The following is a 25,900-nucleotide window of genomic DNA, read 5'->3' on the forward strand; positions in this document are numbered from 1 at the left end:
AGTATCTCCATACCAAATTTAAGCAAAATCGGTTCAGCGGTTTTGGCGTGAAGAGGTAAGAGACAGACAGACAGACACACTTTCGCATTTATAATACTAGTAAGTATGGATATATAAAAAATTGGAGTAAAAATATTTAAGATGACAACATTTCAAAGTACTCACGTGTCCAATAACTATGTGCCCGCGAGTCCTTCTCAGAAGTTCTTAAGGCGTTGAGTCCAAAGTCCGTGATCTTGAGTACAAATCTTGAGTCCACGACGCAGTTGCTGGACTTGAGAGCTCCGTGAGATCTTATGTCACTGCTGTGGAGGTAGTGCATGCCCTGTTGAAAACATAAATTTTGCTTACGAAAGAATCTGAAAATCAGCGGGGAGGAACAGCCCCCGTAGACAAGTGGCAAAACGCTAACGTTAGCGCTACAAAATGTATGGATTTGAAATTAGTATTCGCTAGGGAAGCGATGACTTATGTCAAATCGCATACATTTTGTAGCGCTTGCGTTAGCGTTAGCGCTTTGCTACTTGTCTACAGGCCCTGGATTGTTTCTTTTAATAATGCTTAAAATCCCTGATTGTAATAAAACTAACAATAACACTGTGGCTGCGTTCCAGATGACGTTAATTTTGACCAAAACGCTCAAAACGTCCCCTTCTGCCGTTCCCTTCGGCGACCGGGGTCGTTTTGATAGCGGCTATGACGTCACTCATGACGTCATCATTTTCGCTCAAAACGACCCTTGACGAAGATGGGTCAAAGTGGGCGTTCTAGTTTTTTTTTAATTTTAACGTAACTATATCGCGAAAGCCATGTTTGGAAAGTTTTCAGGAGAGAGTAGAGACAAAAAAACTTTATATTATTTCATTACAAATAATATTTTAATTAAATAAATTAAATAACATCTCATCTCTCTTATACCTGTTGACTTACTCGTACTTGACTAAGCATTAAGCGGTATTGTTACCTAACGTTTATATGTATATTGTGACAATAGTCAATATTCAAAATATGTGGTTTTGTTATTAAAATATGATTCAATGTGAAAACTCAAATATAATAAAAGCTTAACTATATTAAAATATGATTACTTAAGTAAAAAAATGTAATACTAAAAACGAAACAAATATAATATTATGTACCTACATATTTTATTAAAATAAATGTAACTATAAACAATAAAATTACTTTTATTTACGACTTGAAGAAAAGGATCGTAATATCCAAGTTCGGTTCAATGTACTTTTTTTAAACTTTTCTCAAAACGCTCAAAACGATCCATAATCCGTTCCACTTGGGTTTGTATCACTGACGCTCACAAGCTAGTGGAACGGGAAAAACTACGGTCTTGAGCGTGAGCGTTTCTAACGTCATCTGGAACGCGGGGTGTATATTATTGTAAATTGTCTTAAATAATTGTATTTAATACAATAAATACACAATCTAAGTTCTAAAGACTTATTAAAGGTTCTAGTAAATCATAAAATGGAATAGCAAATAAAATCTAAAGGCCAAGGTCAAGTATTGGCTAACAAAGTGTTGCAAGAGGGTTGATTTCAACGTGATCTATAACAAAAACTGTCGATGAAGAAATTGTGAAGGTCGATAGGCCACTCGTCAGAAGGGGACTCTTGTTAATGGGTTTCTTTGAAACTTTGTCATAACCGCACCGTCATCGTTCAGTAATAAAAATAGTCAGAAGAATTTAATCGAAAAGATGAGTGTGTGAAGTGGGTTTCCTCTTATAATTTGAACAAACCTTGTAATTTACCTGTTTCATCATTTAGCTAATATATTACTATCTTTTTTATTTTATACGTGGGAGAGCCATGCTTCGGCACGAATGGGCCGGCTCGAACGGAGAAATACCACGTTCTGACAGAAAACCGGCGTGAAACAGCGCTTGCGCTGTGTTTCGCCGAGTGAGTGTGTTTACCGGAGGCCCAATCCACTACCCTATTCCCTTCCCAACCCTACCCTCCACTGTTACCCTATTCCCTATTAAAAGGCCGGCAACGCACCTGCAGCTCTTCTGATGCTGCGAGTGTCCATGCGCGACGGAAGTTGCTTTCCATCCCGTGACCCGTTTGCTCGTTTGCCCCATTATTTCATTAAAAAAAACTAGCTATGCATAGAACCCACATTTTTTTAAAATCATTTCTCAGGTCCTAAGTCTTCCATTTATGCAAAAAAACTTTAGTTTTCAATCGAAAGTGTCCCTTTCGACCATTTATTTCGAACTTGATCAAGGGCCATAATTTATTTTTGAGTGAGATAGCGTGTCTACGCGCGAGTACATACAGCTTACACTTGAAATTATATTCGTGTCCTGAGAATAGAGTCTGGATCGATCTATGGTACTGTTCTTCAGAAAATAACAAAATAAAGGCGAAGACAAAAATATTTTTGTAAATGAGATTGGCTTGTATTTATTAGCATAGAAATTATCTAATATTGAAATTGCGTGAACCTTTGAAAATTATTTTATTTTTGCGTGAATATTTTTATTTCATGGCTCTAATGAGATTAAAATTGAATTCAAACTAAGCAGGGATTACTTTCATCCCTCGATTTTCATATAATTTCAATATTGAAAGAAGACCGATTCTAATCTCTATTTGAAACCCATTTTACTCAGAATCGAGTATCAGCATTTTGATTTTTAATAAAAAAATGTTTATATTATCACCGATATTTATGCATAAAATATTGAGATCAGTTTGAAATGTTTTCTTAAATTATATCTTACATAAATATATAAATGTGAAAAAATTAAACACTCGTTTTTAAATTTCGAAAATGACGTGTCTGTTTTTAACCTCTTCAAATTTAAATTATGATAGTTTTCATAGTGCAAATCAAAAATGCAATATTGCTAAAAGTATTGGTTACATTATCCGGTATATTTCTTAAGAATAAAGATTAAAGTATGTTTGTTAAAACACATCAACTTTATATGTAAGGTCAACTTGGGTAAGACCGTCTGGGGGGTAAGTCCATCTAGCGGCCATAACTTCCGTGGTTTTTGATTTTGGGCTCATAACTTTATAAGTAAATATGTTCTTTTAAAACGTTGTTTTATTACGGATTACCCATGTCAAAAAAATGTTTGATAGCCCTGAACCCAAACACAACAGACTTGCCCCAATTATATTTTTTACTCAATAAAAACTAAATGAGGCTTTAATATTATAACAGCATAGTTTCTTCTTCAATACCTCCTACTTACAGATGTCACTATCTGGTTTTTAGTCTGTTTAGTGTAAATACGATGTCGAAAATCGGCTTTAGACGGACTTGCCCCAAAGACTGGGAAAGTCCGTCAACAAGATGTTTCTTTGAAATATCAACTATATTTTCCACACACTTAATGCATGGGGACATCTAACGTCTGTATTAGGTTTATAAAAGATTACTTTGTCATCTACTGTGAACACCGTCTTTCTAGAGTCATTACAAAAGAAACAGGGGCAGCTTAAAGCCAACTTCAAATAAAGTATGCCGGTCTTACCCAAGTTACAACCTTACTTACAAGTTACAAAAAAAACATTTTTTTTCAAATTACTCCCCGGGGGATTTTGTTTAAATTAAGCCCCAAAATGATAAACCTCATTAACGTTATAAAAACCTCGGGATAAAACTTGTTAAAAATTATAACAAGCTAATTCGAACCTTTTAATATAAATACTTATAACAATTAATTAATACTTTTCATACGGATGACATCAAAACCCACTGAAATTGGATAATGGCCAGATTCGATAGTGTGTTTGTCTGTTTGAATACCCTCAATACTAGGAGAAATTGTCTTTTCAAATATTAATTAGACAAACTTCCAGATTAATAGAAATCTTGTTTGAAAATCTTTCGAATTTAGATAAAGGAACGAAGTTTGAGGCTGTCGAAAAAAGAACTGTATTACGAGTAGAGAAGAAAAGCACTAGATACACTTTTATTATTAGATAATAATAAAAATTAAGTAGTGTGTTTTAGAACCATTAATGAATATTGAAATAAAACAGAAAAAGATTGTCTACTCTTCAAAAAAACGTAATAATGCTAAACGCAAAAAAGTTTGCAACCTCAAGAGCTGTAGAACTACGAAGTAAATTACATAACACAGGTAAGAACAAGTAATATTCGATGCAAATGTTCAGGGAAATGTGAAAAACTCCCCGAACTTGGGCTGTTTGACGAGTGCTTGTGGAAGTATTCGGGCAAAGTTCGCGGAGTTGGAAACAAATACTTTTAGCAGATTACACGGCTTTCACTTTTGTTTTATTTTGTAGTTAACAAAGAAGCCATGTTACATTTTCGTTCTCCTAATTTAATGATTTTTTTGTGTGTTCCTTATTTGAGCTGCCAATTTAGATCACGATGCATGGAATATACCATAAAGGAAAGTGTGGGTTGTGAACCACAATGCATCGTAAAGCCAACGTTGATAGGTGTATCAATGTCTGTTTTACGATGTATTTCCAATTAGTATTCAATTCAATTAATTGTATAAGTTTTAAATTAATCTCATTGCATTGATGCTTTAGATTGCAATATAACCTAACCCGTTACCCATAGCTTCATCAATTTAATTTAATGGAAAAAAATATAATTAATACACCACCATACATTTTTTCTTTCTGATAATTCTACGAGTATATTAAAATAATGTTCGCAAACTTACCTTGACAATATCATGCATGAGGCTGACTTTGAACATCCAGTCCAGTTTGATCGTATCATTCTCTAGTATATCTTGGAGAGATCCTTTCGGACAGTACTCGGTCAGTAGACAGCAGTGCGGTGGATCAACGCATGCTCCATAAAATCGTGCTAGATGATCATGTTCTAAGTCCTTCATCTTCTTGAGTTCCAGAAGGAGAGGTCTGGTGAGGTCTATACGTTGTTTGTCCACCTTCTTGATAGCGACTCGGCAGCCTTTGTAGAAGCCACACGGAGCGTAGACTTGACGGTCACCAGCCAACGAGGTACCCTCGTCTGAGTATGCGGTCTGAAAATAAGATCATGTTACTCCTAATTAAATAATGAATAAGAGCTCCTACACGGATTTTGGGCGACCTTTTTGATTGGGGCGATTTCATGCCAGTTAAGGTAGAGTAGTTTTATATTGCCCAAGTGTGTAATACTCTTGAAAAGGTGTTCTTTAATCGCGTGTGATTTGAGGTGCAAGAACGGCTCTTTGATTTCTATTACCTACCGTAAGAATCGAATCATCCACTTCCGAGTCAAAACCTAAGCTCGAAACCGATAGACCATGGACGACGTTTTCCAATTTAAAAAATATTAATTAGAGGTGCGTAGTTAGGTATCCAACGACATAACGACATAAAAATTTCTACTGCCAGCCTAGCATACGCCAACGAGATATCTCACTCTACATATTTTCTCGATGTTTGATGGTTCGTCTCTTCATATCTATTGACCCTAGTATGACAAACATTTTTTCTCGCGTAATCTATCATCGAAATAACACAATTTAAAGAGTTTTGTCGAGATAATGTCGAGATTTTGACATTATGAGACGAGTAGATTTTAATTATCTCGAGAGTGAGATATCTCGTTGGCGTATGCTAGGCAGGCTGGAGTGTTATAAAATGGTTTCAATACTCAGCAAAACTTAATGACAACTGCACAGTAAGTAAGAATGATAATATTCCTTTATAACTTTAGTTAGAGAGTTGGGTCTTTAATAGAATGTATTGATTTTTCTTGAAATGTTACTCCCAACTCTTAGTTGCTTGTATGTACTTGTTACTTTTATTTATAAATATTAGCAATAAATCATATTACTTTGTCTTTTCTCTATTAATTGATCTAATTTCTTCTATTGTAATGCAAAAGAGTGAGTGAGTTTACCGGAGGCCCAATCCCCTATCCTATTCCCTTCCCTACCCTCCCTTATTCCATTCCCTTTCCATCCCTACCTTCCCCTATTACCCTATTCCCTCTTAAAAGGCCGGCAACGCACCTGCAGCTCTTCTGGTTCTGCGAGTATCCATGGGCGACGGAAGTTGCTTTCCATCAGGTGACCCGTTTGCTTGTTTGCCCCCTTATCTCATAAAAAAAACTATATAAAACACGCAATGCACAAATGAAAATGATATTAGTGAAGAATAGTTCTTATGTGGTATAAAATTATAAAGGATAAACAAAAAAATGCGGTTAAACGCCAAAGTTAAAAATGAATGATTACAATATAATTATTATGGTAGTTAAATGTATGAAGTACTCACCTTTTTGTATGAAAGATTGTGGGTGGAAAAAGCGAATTAGTTAGTTAATGCAGTTTAAAAACATTGAAGCAATGAGTTTATGATAGTCTGAAAAAAAAAACTTGTCTATTAACAACAGAGAACATAAAAAAATGTGCAAATGAACATAAGAGTTACTCAGGCGACTTACGCACTACACCGCGACTACAACAGCTACTTTCGTAGTAGATAAAACACAATTATTTAATTAATACTACAAACAATAAATTAAACACAATAATAGGGGTTTGAGTAAATATTAATTTTAATATTTTGTCGCATACGTGCGCGGTGCAGTGAATAGGGCTCCTTACAGACGGACGGCACTGGTCGACGGCAGTTGCTGGATTTTTTTCATACATTTTTTTAACACGTATTGTCAACGGTTGCCGTCGCCTATCGTCGATGCGTGCCGTCGACAAGTGCCGTTCGTCTGTAAGAGCTCTAAGGGTTGATTCAAACCAAATTGTATAGCAAATTGTATAGCTATGTCCACACTGTGCACTTTCATCTTCAATTTTCGTCATCAACTTTCATTTTGGCGCATTCAATAGTTGAATGCGTCAAGGAACGCAACGCCAATATTGTCATTTTTGAAGTTTTAGATACGGTCAGAGGGCATGCGTCGCGGGCATGCCTCACGTTCGCTGTTGACTGCGCTATAACGCATGCCTTTGACGAACAGAAAAAGGCACAGTGTGGACAAAGCTTATGGATTTGACAGATTTCAATTGCGCGAGGCGACATGCCAATAATAAATTCAGTGTAAATTTAGAAATGCATCTACGCGTCGCGTTGCGGTATGAATCAACCCTGTCGCGTCTTTTGTGAACAGCCAAAAAGTGCTATAGACGTGTTTGGTGGCCCACAAAGTTTAGTACCCACCTGATGTACAAAAGCTGTCATGGATGAAGCAGAAGCATGAAAGTAAAGCTTAGTTTGAAGTAGAAGGGGTTGGTGAGGGGCTAGGTCGGTATAGTACAACGTACTCATTCTGAAAAACAAAATAAAATGTGAATAAACCGGCCAAATACCACTGAAAGAATGCTGCTCTCTTTTTTCTTTTGAAAAAAAAAGAGAGCAACACAAATGATCCTTTTCTAAACCACCAGTGGTTAAGAAAGGTATCAGTGTTTTTAAGCGAAAATAATACACAGAAAAGCTTATTTACACAAGAAATAGCACAAAAAGGTAAGCGCCGATAAAGCACTAACTCAGTACAAATGTAAAACAAGATCGCTCCTTGTTACAATTTTAAACCACAAAAAACAAACATTAAAATACTTTATTTAGACAGGTTTAAGCACACATAAAAACGCTTCTCCGCGTCATGTTTCGCACATTATTGACCGAATGTAGGGGCGTAGTTTGACTTACACATTATACCATAGATATCAGAAACAAACGACATTATACACATTAATGAAAAATCGGCATAATAATAATAAATTACGAATGTGAGTCTCAACCGATTTTGATGACTATGTATCTACTTTAAGCCCCGAAGAAGGTCATGGAATACTTTTTGCCCCGGAAAAAAATATGGTTCCGCGAAATAAATGAGCGGAAAATGTATAGCTTCCGCTCCATAAACGATTATCTTCACAACGGAATTACAGACACTAGTTGCCTATATCTTCTTGGGTCATTCTAGAACAGCCTTTCCCAAAGTGGGCGATAACGCCCCTTGTGGGCACTAAACGCCTAAAGGGGCCTTGTGGGACCCATGAAAAAATGGGGGCGTTGTATAATGGTAAAAATATGGTTCGAAAACGACAAAAGCATTTTGTATTTATTTAAAGATAAGAAAATAATTTAATAATAATAATAATATCTATGGACGCTTCACACCACGTCAGTCTGGCCCCGTGCTAAGTACCTAAAGGTACTTAGCACCTGTAACACAAGTACCAGACAACGGAAATATATTTAATACTTTTATACTATACATATATTTAAGATTTTTATTATATCATACACATATTTAATACACATCCAGACCCGGGAACATTGAAAAATTTTGTTCCCTCGGCGGGATTCGAACCCGCGACCACCACTGAGCCACAGAGGTCGTCCTTTTTTTTCTCAAAGTCAATTTGTTCTCAAAGTGGGCAGTAGACAAAAAAGTTTGGGAACCCCTGTTCTAGAATATTCTGTACAAATGCAAAAGCCACTCACCCCGGCGCTATACCTTCGTGCGAGCGAGTGCATACTCCCGCGCAGCCGACCGCCCGGTAGCAGCACGTCGCTCCAGCTGACGCGCCACGTCATCATCGCTATCTCTGCCTCCAGTTTGTAGTGCCTGGAGAAAGAGAGAGAGAATATTAATAAAATGGAAAATTAAGGAAATCTTGAGGAATTGTGCTATAAAGGAGTGAGCACACTGAGACGGGCCGGACGGAAATCCGCTGCGCCCCGACACAGTGTGCGATACGCGCATCCGCTTCTATACAAATTGTATGGAGGCGGATTTTTGCGATGAGCCCCGGCACGGCGCGTCTCAGTGTGCTCACTCCTTAAATCATCATTAGTACGGGAGTCCTAGAACAATTTTTTTTTTTGATTACTATCAAGCTATTTTTTTGTGAGTAGCTTCATTTTGATAAGACAAACAAAGTGATTGAAGAGGAAGGTTTATAAGTGTAATAACATTCATTAAATAGTGGAGAAATACTGTTATTATTGGGGTTTCTAATGTGATGTCGTAAATAATAACATTTTTTTCCGCTTACATTGCAAACGCAGGCTGAACCCTACGAGATTTATCGAAATAATGTACCAAGTATTGTACACATTCAAAAGGTCTACAGAAAACTCCGCGATGGTATATTATGTCTATCTCTTATGGATATCCCACAATAACAGTTTTTTGTCATTTACTTTTGCTAATTTTCGAAGCTATTTTAACCAATACGGCATTGATCCTTATTCAATTAAAAACTTTAAATACATTGTTGATTTAATATAGATGTATATGACCCTTTACAGCATATGATTTAAATGAATATTTTCGAAGATATTACATATTTAAAAATTGCGAGACGTAGCTTTTGCGGCGGTACCGACCAATGCGGGCCACGGGTAGTAATAATGAATATAAATCAAAACTGCTGAGTCGATTTTAATCATTTTTTCAGTGGCTATATATTTTATACCCGTGCGAAGCCGGGGCGGGTCGCTAGTAAAATATATTGACAGCGTCGGTGTTCAAAGTTTAAATTACATAGATGGTAATAAAAACACTAAATACTCTTAAATGGAATAAGAAATATTAAATAATAATAATAATAATCATTTATTGCAGGTAATAAACCCATATAAAATATATAAAATTAAATTATTAAATTAAATTAAAAGTTAAAATTAAATAGTACATAAACATTGTGAATTTTAAATAATAATACAAATAAAATAAAATGCTACAAAAATATCGTTTAAAAATAATTCTAAAAGTCATTTCTGGTTTCTGTCGCGATGTACCGATAACCAGTAGGCTGGAAACGAGTTCTCCGGACACCCGGCACACACACCGAGAATTTTGTTCCTAGAACATCGCACGCGGGCCCAGAATTCCGCAACTCGTGCCCTAACAACGGCGAAGTAATCGGGAACTCTGGCGTCGGCAAACATGCCCGAAGCACTGCAGTATCTAGGCAGTCTCATAAGAATGCGGTATGCGTTATTATACTGCACCCTGATGCTACTCCTTACAGATTTAGAGCAGTTGCTCCAAAGCTGACACGTATACAGGCATTGACAGTATGCCCTGAACAGTGTCAGCCTTGACTCAGCGCTGCAACGTGCAAAACGGCGCGCGAGCATGTTACACCGAACGGCCATCGCCCGTCTCTCACGAACAATGTCTTCATTGTCAGACAGATTCTCGGTCAAAATGTGTCCCAGGTATCGGAAACGCTCGACTCGCTGCACTACTTCTCCATCTAAATAAATCGGCGGGACCCTCTCCGGACCCTTGTCAGCCCTAAACACCATCATCTGCGTCTTAGCAACATTGTATTTGAGGCCATGGCCTATAAGTCATCTCGGTAGGTCTTCTCGGCATTTGTGAGGCCTATAGGTCTCACAAATGCCGAGAAGACGTCTTAAGCCTCTGATTGAGGGGCTCAGAAGCACCTATCGTCAGCATAGCTCAAATTATTAATGCATGTCGTACCTATGTGGCAACCCACACGGGTGCCTCTGAGCTCCTCAATCAGACCATTGACGTACAGGCTAAACAGGTCCGGCGAGGTTAACCCTCCTTGGCGCACCCCACACTCTAATCTAAAATCATTAGAGGTTGCGTCGCCCCATTTTACGAAATTCGTTTGATTTTCGTACCAGTACCTCAACAGATTCACTGTTTGGTCGGGTATACTACATTGTAGGAGCTTTTGCCAAAGTAAGTAAATGTATAAAGCCCAAAACATATTTCACATGTACAAAGACCTTTTGTTTTAAAGCTACGAGTAAAACATAATATTACACATGTACAAATACCTTTTGTCTTGGTAAAAAAGAAACGAAGAAATATAGAGCATTTATTAAATTGAGTCAGACATAAAAGCTAAAACATCTTAACGACGGCTCTTTGTGTAAGTTGTCAGCGTAGGGCTAACGATATGTCTACAAATTCGACAACATACAGCCAAGTTTACAATAAACTCTCTATTGTAAACTTGTTAAATAAGTCTTCAGTGTAAAGTTACCTTGTTATGCTAAATTAAATTGAGCGAAGGTGTTGAATTGCCGAGTATACTCCTTTACGAACAAACCTAATACGTTATTAATAACGTGTACCTGTTCTGTTGAGAGCGTGCTTAAGACTCATTGTTAAATTATTTAGTTGTTCTATTTATATTACTAATACTACTAAGTTCCATAGAATTTTCAGCTTCTGCCGAGAAATCGAACATACAAATATAGTTTAAAGGCAACATAATAAGCACATTATTTGGTACAGTAAGTACCCTAAATATTATATTAAGTAACATGATTTTGGTTGGTTTGCCGTTGGCCAACCCAATTTCGCATGCTTTAGCTGTCAATTTTCATATTATTTTCCAGTCCACAAAAGATATTCATACAATGGATACTTATTATCCCGCAAAAGTATACGAATCACGATACACGAATTTTGGCCATTATCTGGTAATATAGAAAATCTCAAGGGGTAAAACTGGGTTAATGGCATTAAGCCTATTATTGTTTGGGTCCCCACGGAACCGCGCTTTGGTTCTGTAAATATTTGTTCTGCCCGATAGAAATTCAATATCGAAAAACATTGTTTCGGTATTTTCGTTCGCCACTTAGGCCTGCCAATTATTGTTGTTATTTGTTAAGGTGACGCCGCGTTAAAGTAAAACACCGTGTTGAATATGTTTTAGATAGCCCGGCCTCTCATAGACAAGAAGCAATGGAACAGCAAAAAATTAAAAGGGCGTAAGCAACAAAATGGTTTTCGTCGCGTAATTAAAAAACTATAAATACATTTCATATAAGCTATGGGCAAATTAAAGTGTATGCTTGAACCAACCTACTTTTGGTAGCTTAAATCACTCTCCTCTGTTGGCAAAATAGGAATCCCTTTTTTTACAGAGGTCTTTTTGATTGATTATTCTGTGTTATAAAAATTGACCAATCGTGTTATGCTATGGGTAATTCAAAGACAAAGGCATGATGAATACTGACAATGAACTTTAATTTCTTAGCTTTAGTCATTGCTGAGAAAAATCGATATCGCTACAACCAAATTATCAAGGCGTCGCCTTAAAAAACTACCTTTTGTGGAAATTCTCACTTTGGTGATAAAAACCTTTAAATCACTTTGTCACTAATTTCTAATAACACTAATATTTTGTAATAAAATTCATTAAAATATATTGCGTATTATATATAAGCTTTGCACGGGTATTAGACAAACAATTCAGAAAATAAGAATTCTTAAACACACACACACACACACAGTTTTTTGAATACGACAATACAGTGATTGAATTTTTCGGTAAAGGTACATAAATAATTTTCAACTACAAAATCATGTCTATAAGATTTTAGACCATTATTATTTTCAGTTACGTTAACTTTAAACCTGTAACTTAAATTGAGTATAGCCTGAAATATTATTTGAGTTTCACTAGGCCATTTGTCTGTAAGTTAATTACAAATTCTTGTGAAGGCAATTTCCTGGGCCAATTTTCAAATTAAGCTTTCCATTCCCTTGTTTGCTGGTATTATGTTTTCATTATGTTTTTATTGAGGAAATTGTAAGTAATTTATTTGACGAAATAAACAATATCATATAAATCATTATTATAAAAACGTGGAATAGATTATAAGCACCGATTGCTTATATTCTTTTTCACGTTTTTCTACTATTAAGGCGGGGATTAATCTCAATCAAAAACGATAACCTTGCACTTGTGTGCAACCAAAGACCAAGCGTATTTGCATCGCAATAAGATTCATTTTAGCTTAGCATAAAACTGTTACTACTCGGATCTTCTCTATTTTTCATGTTTTTTTTAAATATCTTTGGAAATAAATATTAAGAAACAAAATTGTTCGGTTAAAGAGATTTAAATATAGATTTACTAACAATTTATTCAAATAAAATGTATAATTATCGTAGTTAATACTTATATTTCGATGAAATAGATTTTTTTCGGAGGTGAGTTTGTAAATTAATTACGGCCAAAGTATTACGTTTTATTAAAATGTTTATGGTTTAAGGTATTTTAAATATTGTGCTTTATATCTCATATATTTTATCACTTCGTTATTATATTGGAACTAGGTAAATCGGGAGTCACGGAATAACAAATTGGGGTTCATCCTCGCCTTAAGTTGTAAAATTGTAACTATATAGATGTAAATCGCAACTTGTTACGCCAAAATTCACTCGGATTTCGTACACTTTCAGAAACGAAATCTATTCTATGTCTCACATTACGTATTACGTATTTTTAGGCTGAAAGTTCAGTCAAAAGGAATGATGTGGAATAAATATTAGTTGTTTGAAATAATATTATCTCAAGTTCGATCAGACTGAAACTGAAAATTATATTTTACAGTTTTTCCAAATAACCTATGTGTCGATAACCCATAGCTGTGTACCTGGTTTGACGATGATAACCTTTTCCAGTATAAGCACTGCGTTTATGCAGCAAAATAATAATATATGTTAAGTGACAACCAATTTAGTAAAAAAATGTATAGGGCCATTAATTTTTTTTATCTTCTTCTCATATATATCAAATTCTCGTGTCACAATGTTAGGCCGCGTACTCCTCCGAAATGGCTTTACTGATTTAAACCTTTTATATGCATATTCAGTGGGTCTGAGAATCGGCTACTGGGTACTTTTTATATTGATAAGTGCATTTGTTGATTAAATAATAGTATATTATTACAACTCGAGACTTACGGCGACCATTGTTTATGCGACGGGATAGCGATGGTCGTTGCCATGGTGACATACTTATTAAGTCACTTCAATAAAATAATACGGGTGAAATACTTTATATGGCAAATAAACGTTTGCCGATAAAATACAAAATTATTATTCTTTTTTATATAACAATAATGTTTTGTCATCATGATTTACTAAATTGTGTGAATATAAAGATTTTGTTTGCACACAATTTAATATAATAATTCTTCACAAGTTGATGCTACTTCAATTATTTAACAATGCTTGAAAACTATCGAGTACACGGACGTGTGTAGTATCTAGTAATTAATGGAACAAGCACTTAAAGTGGGGCCATATTGCTGCTTTGCGTCGCGTCGTCGCAACGCATACTGATGCGTTGCGACGATGCGTCGTTTCAGGGTTGGCTGTCTTTCCACCAGAGCTGAGCGGAGCTGTGTTGCGAGAAATGTGAAAAAATCAAAAGAATCACTTTATTGACATGACTTTGCCATGACATCGCTCAGCGCGGCGATGCAATTGGTTCTCAAAAACACATTCCTCGCAACACAGCTCCGCTCTGGTGGAAACGCAGCCTTACGCTGCGACGCTGCAACGCAACAGAGCATTGTTTCTTCCTTCGTTTAATCATGATAAAAAAATTATGACAAAAAAATTACCCGAGGCTAATAAACTCTAAGCATACCTAATATAACAATTAGGTACTGACCTCGAAATATTGTAATAAGTAATAACTGCCCTTCATAAGCCCTCATAAAATTAATTTTCTTCAAGGAAACGAAAATGAGAATTTTTTCTGCTAAGAAATGTATACATAATAAAAAGCAGGATCAATGTTTTCCTCTTCGTAATAAAGATCTCATTCGTGGACTACAATATCAGTTCAGTCCATCAGTCTGATCCAGACTGACGGGAGAATGATCGTGTAGCCGTTTCATTGACGGACTGATAATTTTTTTATTATATTGTACTTTCCGGTCATCATCCTGGATTCTGTCTCAGACTGATGGACTGAATTGGCCGTCTAACCGTACTCTTAGAGGCCAGAAGTGACCGTGTAACCGTACTCTTAGAGGCCGACCCAAAAGAGGTGGCGCGACGAACTGGATGCGTTTGACAAAGAGAGGCCAAACAAGTGCATCACAAAACAGTAAACTGTAGAAAAAAAGAGACCTTTATCCAACAATGGGACAGCTGTAAATGATAATTACAATAGTTTCTACAGACAATTTTTAGGTTATTTTCATTGGAAAAAGACATGTGGGAACGTACGATTTGATAATTATGAAGGTTAAAAGAAAACATACCTGTATATAAACATGGAGAGAATAGCCAGGATCACCACAACAGAACTGAGGACGATACTCAATATTGCGTAGACGGGTAAAGCTGAAACAAAATAATACCTTAGTCAAAAAAGTAAAAAAATTAAGGCGTTTTTTGGACATCTATATTAATGTTGAAATATGCCCGGAACTTCATAAAATTATTGTGAATATATAATATTATGAAGTTTGAATCCAGATGTAAATATTTCTATTGAAACTTCCAAACAAAGCAGTTATGAGTCCGGGTGCCATCGCAATTCTCATACAAACGTAATACCAAGATCGTTTCTCATACGAGAATATTTACCATATTTGAGTTATAATTCAGCTTAAGATAGTAATTATCTAGGTTCCTATACAAAAATTCACTGCAAAATATTTACAAACCAAAAAATGCATGTAAATATTGTAATCGTTCATATTTTTGGTATGTTAATATTTTGCAGTGAGTCTTTGCACAGGAACCTAGGTAATTACTATCTGAAGCTGAATAATAACTCAGATATGGTAAATATTCTCGTATGGGAAATTATCTTGGTATTACGTTTGTATGAGAACTGCGATGGCACCCGGACTCTTAAAAGCAATGAATGGGCCAACTCGAAATATACACATAAGAATCAAGCTATTGCCGCCGCTCATGGACACTAGCAACACTTGTACAAGAATGGCACCAACTCTTCTTTAGAGCACTTGCGTTTCTGGTACAATCCCATCTTCTTACCAAAAATTTTTGTTTGTTTGAACGCGATAATCCTACAAAGTACGTACGTACAAAGTACAAGTAAGTAGAAATTAGGTACAGATATAAAGTAGACCCCGGAAAGGATATAGACTACTAAAAGGTCAAAGTTAATTATTATTAGTTCCATGAAAAAATTGCCATTGCTTTTCTAAAAAAAACTACAATTAAAAAAACCTATCTTATATCTTTAAACGAGCAATTCTTGTATTCTCGGAAATCTCGGAATCGGCTCCAACGATTTTCATGAAATTTAGTAGATAGGGTTTCGGGGGCGATAAATCGATCTAGCTAGGAATCATTTTTAGAAAATGTCATTTTATTCGTGTTTTATCGAATACGTCAAATAGCTAGTTATTATGAAATGAAAATGAAATGAAAATATTGAAACAATGACAATCCAGTTAGGATTTGAGCACTCCATAATCCACCTAAAGTACCGCCCTTTAAATAATCCTACATAAGCCTTATTTATCTTACAGGAGTACCCTTTTCAATCGCGTTTTATGGAAGGTAGGGTCACCGTTGGCATTACTATTAAAACCTTTTTACAGAACAAATATTTGTACTTGAAAAATGATAAAAAATTTCTTAGAAGTTTTCCAATGTTGTAGGAAAAATTGTTTGTTGTTTTTTTTAGTGGAATTTGATTAAAATATGCTTTTATAAACAATCCATAATAAAAAGGGTATTCTTGACTAGGTGCAAAATTCGTTTCTCGCGCAGGAACCGTACATTTTTCCAGAATCCTATGTCCTTTCGCGGGAATCAAAGTATGTCCATACCTTTCAGCAAAATCGGTTCAGCGGTTTGGGCGTAAAAAGGTACACACAGACACACTTCCGCGTTTATAATATTTAGGGCCTGTTTCAAGACTTTCTGATAAAGTGTCAAATAGGCTATTCACTACTTTTTTCACAAATTCTCCATACGTAATCTGTCAAGTTAAGGTGACGCCGCGTTAAAGTAAAAAATCGTTTTGGATATGTTTTAGATCGCATCGAAATGGAATAGCAAGAAATGGAAAGGGCGTAAGCGACAAAATGGTTTTTGTCACGTAATTTAAAAATCATAAATATATTTCATATAATCTATGGGCAAATTTTGGAAGCTTAAATCACTCTCCTCTATAATTGGCAAAATTAGAATCTCTCTTTTTACCCGACTACGGCGAAGCAAAAAGGAGGGTTATGATTTTGGCCTGTATGTATGTATGTATGAATTTATAGATATATTAAGTTTTATAGAGGGGGCGACTAACCCAAAATTGTCGATTTTATACTTGAAAATAAGCCTCGAATTGTTTCATTTTCTAAACATACTCGTAGATACTACATTATATTTCCAAGAGTTTGATATGCGCGAAAACACTATAATATCTTAAAATTTTCTCGATAAAAAAAATCACAAAAATGCATCTATTTTTCATGAATTTTTCATATATTTTCATAACCGTGCATTAAACTTAGTTAATATTTTAACACAATATTGTACAAAACTTTGAGACACTGACCAGGCGGATTTTTAAAATATTGTATATTTATCGAATTATTCATAAAAAAATAACTTGGCGATGATTCCGCGTCGTCCCTTTTCATCTGGCATATGAAAGACGAGCGCGAGTGTAAAAAAGAGAAGGACGATGTTTGATGTTTTCGGTTAGTCGCCCTCTTAACAAGAAGTTTTGGTTGTTTGACAAAATGTTATGAATCCTACTAATATTATAAAGGCGAAAGTTTGTTTGGATGTATGGATGTATGGATGTATAGATGTATGTATTTGTTACTCTTTCACGCAAAAATACTCAACGGATTTTAATGAAACTTTACAATAATGAAGCTTATAGCAAAGGCTACAATTTTAACCGACTTTCAAAATGGGGGAGGTGTTATGTTCGTTTTTTTGTGTTCAACGATTACTCCGCCGTTTGTTAACCGATTTTCAAATTTTTTCTTTTGGTATCATCCCAATTTGATATTATATTCACAAAAGTGGTGATTTGATGAAGGATTCATAAGTAATCGAGGGAACTCCTCAAAATTTATAGAGAAACATGTGGTGACTTCGGTTTCGTGAGAAGTATTCTAAGCATATGCTACCAGCAAGTAAGATTTTGCACCGAGGTATTATACCTGGTATACCGTGGTTCGGAGGGTGCTGAGAGAACTCCTGATTCTTTATAGATACAAGTTTGGGAGTTTCGGCATTGTTTTAAGAACGGAAAGCATATGCTACTATGCAAATTACATTCATCATCATCATCATCACTACCAAATTATACCATGCATCGTTCCATGATTATGAGCCTATTATGACCCTGTTATCGGTACTTTTCATAGTCTTTTAGATCGAGACTCGAGTTTGTCAAGCGATAATTAAAAAATCTATACTTACTTAATATTGTTAACCTGAAGAGTATGTTTGCTTGAACGCGCAAATCTCGGAACACAGGTCCGATTTAAAAACTTATTTCAGTGTTAGATAGCTCATTTATCGAGTAAGACTATAGGCTTTAAATTATTATCACGCTAAGACTTATACGACCGAATAATCTCAGGAAAACATGGGAAAAACGGGAGAAATATTAGAAAGGGTTTATCTCACGAACTACTGGAGCAATTTTTATGGCAATATTTGGCACAGATATAGAGTAGACCACGTGAAGGGAGCTATTTTTTATGGGAAAATAGTACGGTTTCTGTAAAATTCCTAATTCACATCTAGTCTTAAATATTGTGTTACCTTGTTGAAATATAGAAAATCCGCCGGCATTTTTTATTTCGAAATACAACAAAATATCACAATATTCATATTTTATAAAATCAAGTATCATCAAATAGGCTGGAATTTAATTATAATACCGATATAAAACCTCTTTTAAAAATCTAATTTGTTCCAGCTGTGAACACAGTCGTTGCGTCTGTACGTGATATATTACGAGTGAACAGGATTTTCTACACGACTGTACGTTTCCAAGACATTTTCTTTGTAATTTCTTTTTTGTCTACATTTTTTCGGAGGGCGTAATACAAACTCTTTCAATATTTTCCGTCACATACTATTACGGATAACACGAGTGTGCCTTAGAAGATATACGCCCCGCCCATCCGTCGGCAAAAAAGGAAAAACTATGAGGAAAAACTTTCGCTCTTTCAGCGCCGCTACTTTCGCAGTGAGCTCTATATAACACATACACACCCTAAAGTATTAATATCACTTAGTTTTGTTACACCCTGTATAAAAATTCCTCGTACCGAAACATTTTAAACCAATAATTTTGCGGAAATTCCAAACTAATCATTAGATTATTCCCATATTCAGAATTATCTGGCAGATATAATATTATTTGTACCAATACCAATAATCACTTGTTCGAGCGGAACCATTTTCAACTTTTCTGTCAGCTCAATAATTAAAGTCCTAATAAACTTTTGAACTTACACAAGTTTAATTGATGTTTTGATTGCTTTAAATTCATTAGGAAATTCGCAAAATTGAAACCGAACTCGAACTCTTTAGAATTACTTTCCTAGAATTCGTAATTGCTTCTATAAGTCTCCCACCATCGAGATCTTACACCGCTAACATTTCCTGACGTAAAATTTATGATTTACTATTATTTTAGGCCAGTTAAACGCCAATCCCAGATGAAGTTAATTATATTCTGTTAAAATATCATGCCTTTGCTTTCAAAAATACGAGGAACTAGGTAAGTAATTTTTTTTTAAAGTCAGAGTTTATTTTAACCTATACTGTGTGGCAAAAGTTTTTATGTTTTGTTTATTATGAAGTTGATAAACTATGTTCTTAATTACTGCATAAAACTCTCTACAGCATTTTCCTATTCGTCCATCTTCATAACTTGTACAAAGCAACAAACAAACCTGTTTTTCCACCTTATACAAACAAGAGAAAATGTGTCTCTCATAAAAACAATTACAATAAATGAACCGTGACTAACAGAACATTGAACGTTATAAAAAAATATAGACAATCATGGTTTAAAACTCTCAAACCCTTTTCTTTACAATCACTCACCGAATATCTATTACCAAGTAATACGGCATAAAATCCCATTATTCATCACCTCAAACTATAAAACTCCAATCACACAATGTATACCAGAGGTTCCCAACCTTTTCTTAGTTAGCGACAACTGTTACATTTTTCTAGCTTTCAAGGACCACTATAAAATATAACCAAAAAATAAACTGTCGATCACCCTCAACTTAATAGGAAATAATATTAAAAGAAACCTTTAGTATTTTAGTATTAATGTGATAGTTCTGACTGGATCTGAGTCTGCAAGCAATGAAGAGGGCTTCATGGTTATGCTAGGACTAATATTGTTAAATGAGTAATATTACTCTTTACACGGTGGCTAGGCCATGCCGCGCGAGGCAGCATCGGATTAGAAAACTAGAGACCGGGGCCTCACGCGGCATGCGTACTGCGGAATTGTACGAGGCTGCCTCACAAGGCCGCTCGCTTGGTTAGTACGCAGCTATTCGCAGACAGTATAATATTAGCTCCTGTGTACCACTTGTTGGGTACATGTAATGTATACTTACAGTTGTCAGGGCAGAGGGAGCCGTCGAAGCCGCACTTGGGGGTGTCCGGGGGTGGGGAGGTCCGCCCGCCCGCCCAATGTATGGGTCGGTTCTCCACAAACTGGAGCGACGCGTTCGCGGCCACGTATGTCGCCACCACCTGTGGATGATAGTGCAGTTTTGGATAAGGCCATCCCAACATAAGTACCTAAGCGCCTATGTTGGGATGCAATTCATTTTGTTAATGAGAATTTTCGCTGCTACTTTTATTATTATTATTTCATTATTATATTTCTTATATAGAAAATTACTTAACAGCTGGACTCAGAGACTTTTATGACATGAATGACAGAAAATGGCAGAGCTTGTGACTGTCAAAATCTTGATTAAATTAAAGTTAAGTTATAGTTCAATGTATTAAAGTGCGGCAGTAAGGCGGATGTTTATAATGTGTCCCTTAAACAGCATGACTGGTGAGACATGTTCAATACTCGAGGACGTAATATTTGGCTATTATATTAGTTGAAAAAAATATATAAAAAAATAATTTCAATTGATCACTGAGTAAATGTAGATTAAAAGTTAAATAATTATTTACCCAACGCGCGCGGGAAGGGTAGCACGTGGCGCGGGACACACGCCGCCGCGCCGGCCGCATAGTAATTTACTAATTATTAGTGTCCATGATTCATTTATTTAAAGGGGGTAAAATATTAAGTATCTAATTTTATTACATAATTATACTGAGAATCGAGCACCGAGCACTCTCCTTAAATATTGATCATGTCTCACCAGTCATGCTGTATAGAACTCTATAATATAAGGGACACACCATGAACAGTGAACTCACTGTGAAAGTACCAGCGTTGAAAGAATTGTTTTATTTCTTGTATTAATTTCAATGTATGTCTGAAAAAGTAACCGAACATGACATTACTGGAAAGGTATTTCATAGCTGCTACTTTCACACTTTAAAAGGGTGTAACAAAATTAAGTGATAATACTTTAGAGTGTGTATGTGATCCTTATGGCTGATATAGAGGTCACTGTGAAAGTAGCAGCGCGAAAGTACGAACTATACATTACCCTAAAGTTCTCAATCATTTAGTTTTGTTACACCCTGTATAAGGGACACATTCACATCGTAAACTGCCCTAAAATATTATCACTTTGTTTTGCTACACCCTGTATAATAATGTTGTCATAATGATGTTGTTTCAAACATTCATTATATCATCATCGTGACAAAGTAGTTTTGATATACCTGTTATTAATATGTAATTATCATTATAATATAATATGTTATGGTCAAAGTTTTTGTCTAATTTATATAACGAAAAAACAAATGATTCTCAATTTTTCTGACAATCCAGTGAGACAAATGACTGACACGACTGGCGAAAGATCAAGCACATGTCCGATTTCTTACATGCCCATCCGACGCATGGATTATCTTACTTGTCAGACAATCGGATGATTAACCTGCATTCTGTAAACTTGTAAACAAATTCTAGCTGAAATCAAACTTTTGACCTTCAAACCAAAGAGCTCTGAGCTACTTGACCACGGAGCTCGGAGGCGTTGAATCCACATCCTATATCAACATTATATTTAGGGAGATTCCAGATAATACTGGTTAATGAATGTCCTCGTTTGAGTACGGCTAAGTATAGCTCTGAACTCGACTAATCTCCGGATAAGCTAATACAATAAAACGTAATTAGGGTGCTTATGAAATGCCTCCGAACGGAATCGTGATCAGAAAAGATATTATCAGATTAGTGATATCCCTAGTTATTATCATATTATTACCTACTAGCTATTTGACCGAGCTTTGTTCGGTATTCGATAAATAAAAAAACCGGCCAAGTGCGAGTCGGACTCGCGCACCGAGGGTTCCGTACAAACCTGCAAGGTTTACAAAGTTCGTTCATTACGACAATCGAGTCATAACTATGGTATTTTTATTGCAAAATGAAATTCATAACATTACAATGGGGAAAGATGGAGGAGCATAAATTTAAGACAAAGATCTCTTTATCGTTTAAGTAATCCTTTATTTTATATTAACACATATCATTTATCTATAATATAACTGAAACACTTATACTAGCCTTGCAGCAGACTTGCGAAAGTTCTTTTATTAAAGTTATTTATTTACTAAGTTTTTTAGTCACTATTTAGAAATCTGGTTCAAAAATATTTTACCAAATTTCGAGATTCTATGTCAACGGGAAGTGGTCTTTAGGTTTTAATTCCCTTGCGTGTAGTTGCGAGTTTCAAAATATGCGGTATCAATGGTTGTACTTTTGCGTTTTGCGTTTTTGCGTTGACTTAGAATTTTTTTTTTTCACGGGTTAAAGGCAATTAGATCTAAGTATTTGATATGAATTTCAACTTGATAGCTCTACGCGTTCATGAGGAAAAAAGTAATAAGTTTATATTTATTAAAAAATATATATTTTGTAATGTAACTAAAAATTTAAGGTTTTCGGAATTTTTCCTTTATGTGTGCTATAAAACGTTGCTTCATGCCAAATTTCAAGATTCTAGGTCGACTGGAAGTACCCTTTAGGTTTTGATTCCCTTGGGAGTACTTGCGAGTTTCAAAATATGCAGCTTAAATTGCTGTTTCTTTTGATTGCGTTGACATAGAAGTTTGATTTTGTTACAGCTTAAAGGTATTATAGACCTGAGTATTTGGTATGAATTTCAATTTAATACCTCTACGCGTTTATGAGGAAATGGGTAGTAAGTTTAAAATTATTAAAAAAAAATATATTATGTGATGTAACTAAAAATTTATGGTTTTCGTAATTTTTCCTTTATCTATGCTTTATGACGTTGCTTCGTACCAAATTTCAAGATTCTGAGTTCACGGGAAGCACCCTGTAGGTTTTGATTCCCTTGCAAGTGTCGAAAATTTGCGGCATAAACGGCTGTATCTTTTGATTGCGTTGGCTTAGAAGTTTGATTTTTTCACAGCTTCAAGGAACAGTAGACCTGAGTAATTGATATAAATTTCAGCTTCATACCTCCACGCGTTCCTGAGAAAAAGGGTCTTGACAGACGGACGGACGGACAGACGGACAACAAAGTGATCCTATAAGGGTTCCGTTTTTTCCTTTTGAGGTACGGAACCCTAAAAATGAATAAAATGTCATTTTCTAAATATGACTCCTAGCTAGATCGATTTATCGCCCCCGTAACCCCCTATATACTAAATTTCATGAAAATCGTTGGAGCCGATTCCGAGATTCCAATTATATATATACAAGAATTGCTCGTTTAAAGATATAAGATACATCTGTACATATAAATAAAATTGGAGTGTCTGTAATATTGAAAGAACCGTTTTTTACTACATGCATATGAATCTTTATACGATACATAAACACCAAAACGACATTTTTTTAATTTTTGTCTATATGTCTGTATGTCTGTCTGTCTGTCTGTCTGTTTGTTCCGGCTAATGTCTGAAATGGCTGGAGCTAATTTGCCGGGACTTTTTTGGTAGATAGCTGATGTAGTAAGGTGTAACTTAGGCTACTTTTAAACCGACTTCCAAAAAGGAGGAGGTTATATTTTACTTTTTTCATATTTGTTAGCGGACTATCCATCTTTGTTATTATACTATGTTGACGCGGAGAAAGTCGAGGGCAACAGCTAGTGTTAGAATAAAATGGCGTTGGGTAATACAAAGTTAAATATGTCAGTTACCTCGCGACCACCGCGCTCGGTCCACGCGTTATCGCACACCGACGTACGCAAGGCTCGCCTACTAGTTATCGTAACTACCTAACTAACATTATCGCGGGTGCTCCTGCTTGCAGGAGCACCTTATTTGTGATGGAGAAGATGTCGAGTACCCCCACTGTAAGTTATGCCAACGTTACCTCCAGAATAATGTACCCCAAGAAAGACCAAGCCATCGTAATAGATTCGATTGACGGATTGATGCTAAGAGATTATTTAATGGCACTCTCAACTGTAACAAAGTCGACGAATATTCGATTTATTTCCCGGATTGCTAACTCAAGAATTTGTGTTTACATGGATTCCAAAGAAACTGTAAATGAGCTAGTTGATGTAATTAAGACAATAAAAGTTAAAGATTATTTATTAGAGATTCGCCCATTGATTTCAAGAAACAAAAGGATTGTTTTATCGAATGTTTGCCCGATCATTCCCAACGAGGTTTTGATAGAAAAATTTAACGATATTAACATTAAAATCTTAAGCCCGATTACTTTTATGAAAGTAGGTATACCGGACCCTGGCTTCTCGCATATAATGAGTTTTAGGCGACAATTGTACGTTTCCCCCGAGGACGAAAAAAGACTGCCGGAATCATTACAGATCCAGTACGAAGACACCAATTACTGGATATATGTATCAAACGAGTCGATGAAATGTTTCGTTTGTAATACTATGGGACACTTGGCTAAAAACTGTCCTCAAGGTAACCACATATTATCTACTCCTAAAAACACTAGTGATGTCACACTAGGATCTACCGAAAACCCCAACTATATTTTAGAAGAGTCTTCAAATTCAAAAGTTATGTCGCAGGCAGACAATACTAATTTACCGTCTAAAGATTTTGAAACCAGCAAGGGTATTAAAAGAATCCGTTCTTCTACGACATCAGAACCTTCTCATTCTGATTTAAATCAAACCACTGACCTTGTTATGGAAGAAATCGTACCATCGAGTGATTATACTAATGACACCGATAGTAATTTTTCATTAGAAGAAGAAATACCTAGTAAGAAAAACCTAAAAAAGAAGAAGAAAACACTAGATAACAGATCGGAAGAACAGGTTTGGACGGATATTAAAATTGAAATCAAGGAATTAGAAAATGAAGATGCCTTACCACACTTCCCCTTAACATTAGACCGATTTAGAAAACTCCTTGACGAAACGCGCAACAAACAGAATATACAAGAAATTTTACAAGATTATACTGAAAACACCGCTGAGTTAGTTACAATGTGCCTATTCATTCATCCGAAACTTAGTAGGAATTTAAAAAACCGATGTTCGAGACTAACGAGAAAACTACAAGAGCTTAGTTTAATGAAAGATAAGTGATTTCCTTTTGGTATATATTATTTATATAAGTTGTAATATTAAAATACATAATTCCATATACATATATTGGTAAGCTTATAAACATAATGCGAATTTTGCAGTGGAATGTAAATGGTTTTCATGTAAGATTTGAAAGCATAAAACTACTTTTGAATGATGTCGATCCTTTATGCTTTTGCATACAAGAAACTAATTTTAAAAATAATTATTTTGCTAAATTAAAAAATTATGAATGTTTCTATAAAAACCGAAATAACAGCAGTATTGCTAGTGGTGGTGTAGCCACATATGTTAAGCCCCATTTGTTACCTGAAGTTATTTGTATTAATAGCTGCCTCGAAGTTGTAGTGATAAGAATAAAATTCCCTTTAGAGATTACTATTTGTAACGTGTACATACCTAATAGCTGTTCTATTAACCATCTAGTATTGGACAATTTACTTAATCAGCTTCCAACACCTTTTCTTCTATTAGGTGACTTCAAT

The 25,900-nt window shown here is 35.4% G+C and overlaps 1 protein-coding gene across 4 annotated transcripts in view; it reads right to left on the bottom strand.

Annotated features, from left to right (window-relative positions):
• Positions 1–25,900, bottom strand: part of LOC121735861 (atrial natriuretic peptide receptor 1) — a 231,816-nt gene that overhangs the window by 16,504 nt on the left and 189,412 nt on the right. For all 4 annotated transcript variants that reach the window (XM_042126827.1, XM_042126828.1, XM_042126826.1 and 1 more), the window contains 5 exons: positions 20,340–20,478; positions 15,006–15,087; positions 8,445–8,568; positions 4,679–5,005; positions 166–325 (listed from right to left, as the gene is read on the bottom strand). In XM_042126827.1, the coding sequence (XP_041982761.1) occupies positions 166–325; positions 4,679–5,005; positions 8,445–8,568; positions 15,006–15,087; positions 20,340–20,478 (832 nt within the window). The remainder of the gene's footprint in view (positions 1–165; positions 326–4,678; positions 5,006–8,444; positions 8,569–15,005; positions 15,088–20,339; positions 20,479–25,900) is intronic.

The sequence above is a fragment of the Aricia agestis genome, chromosome 18 (genome assembly GCF_905147365.1).
Source record: "Aricia agestis chromosome 18, ilAriAges1.1, whole genome shotgun sequence".
NCBI classification, from domain to species: domain Eukaryota; kingdom Metazoa; phylum Arthropoda; class Insecta; order Lepidoptera; family Lycaenidae; genus Aricia; species Aricia agestis.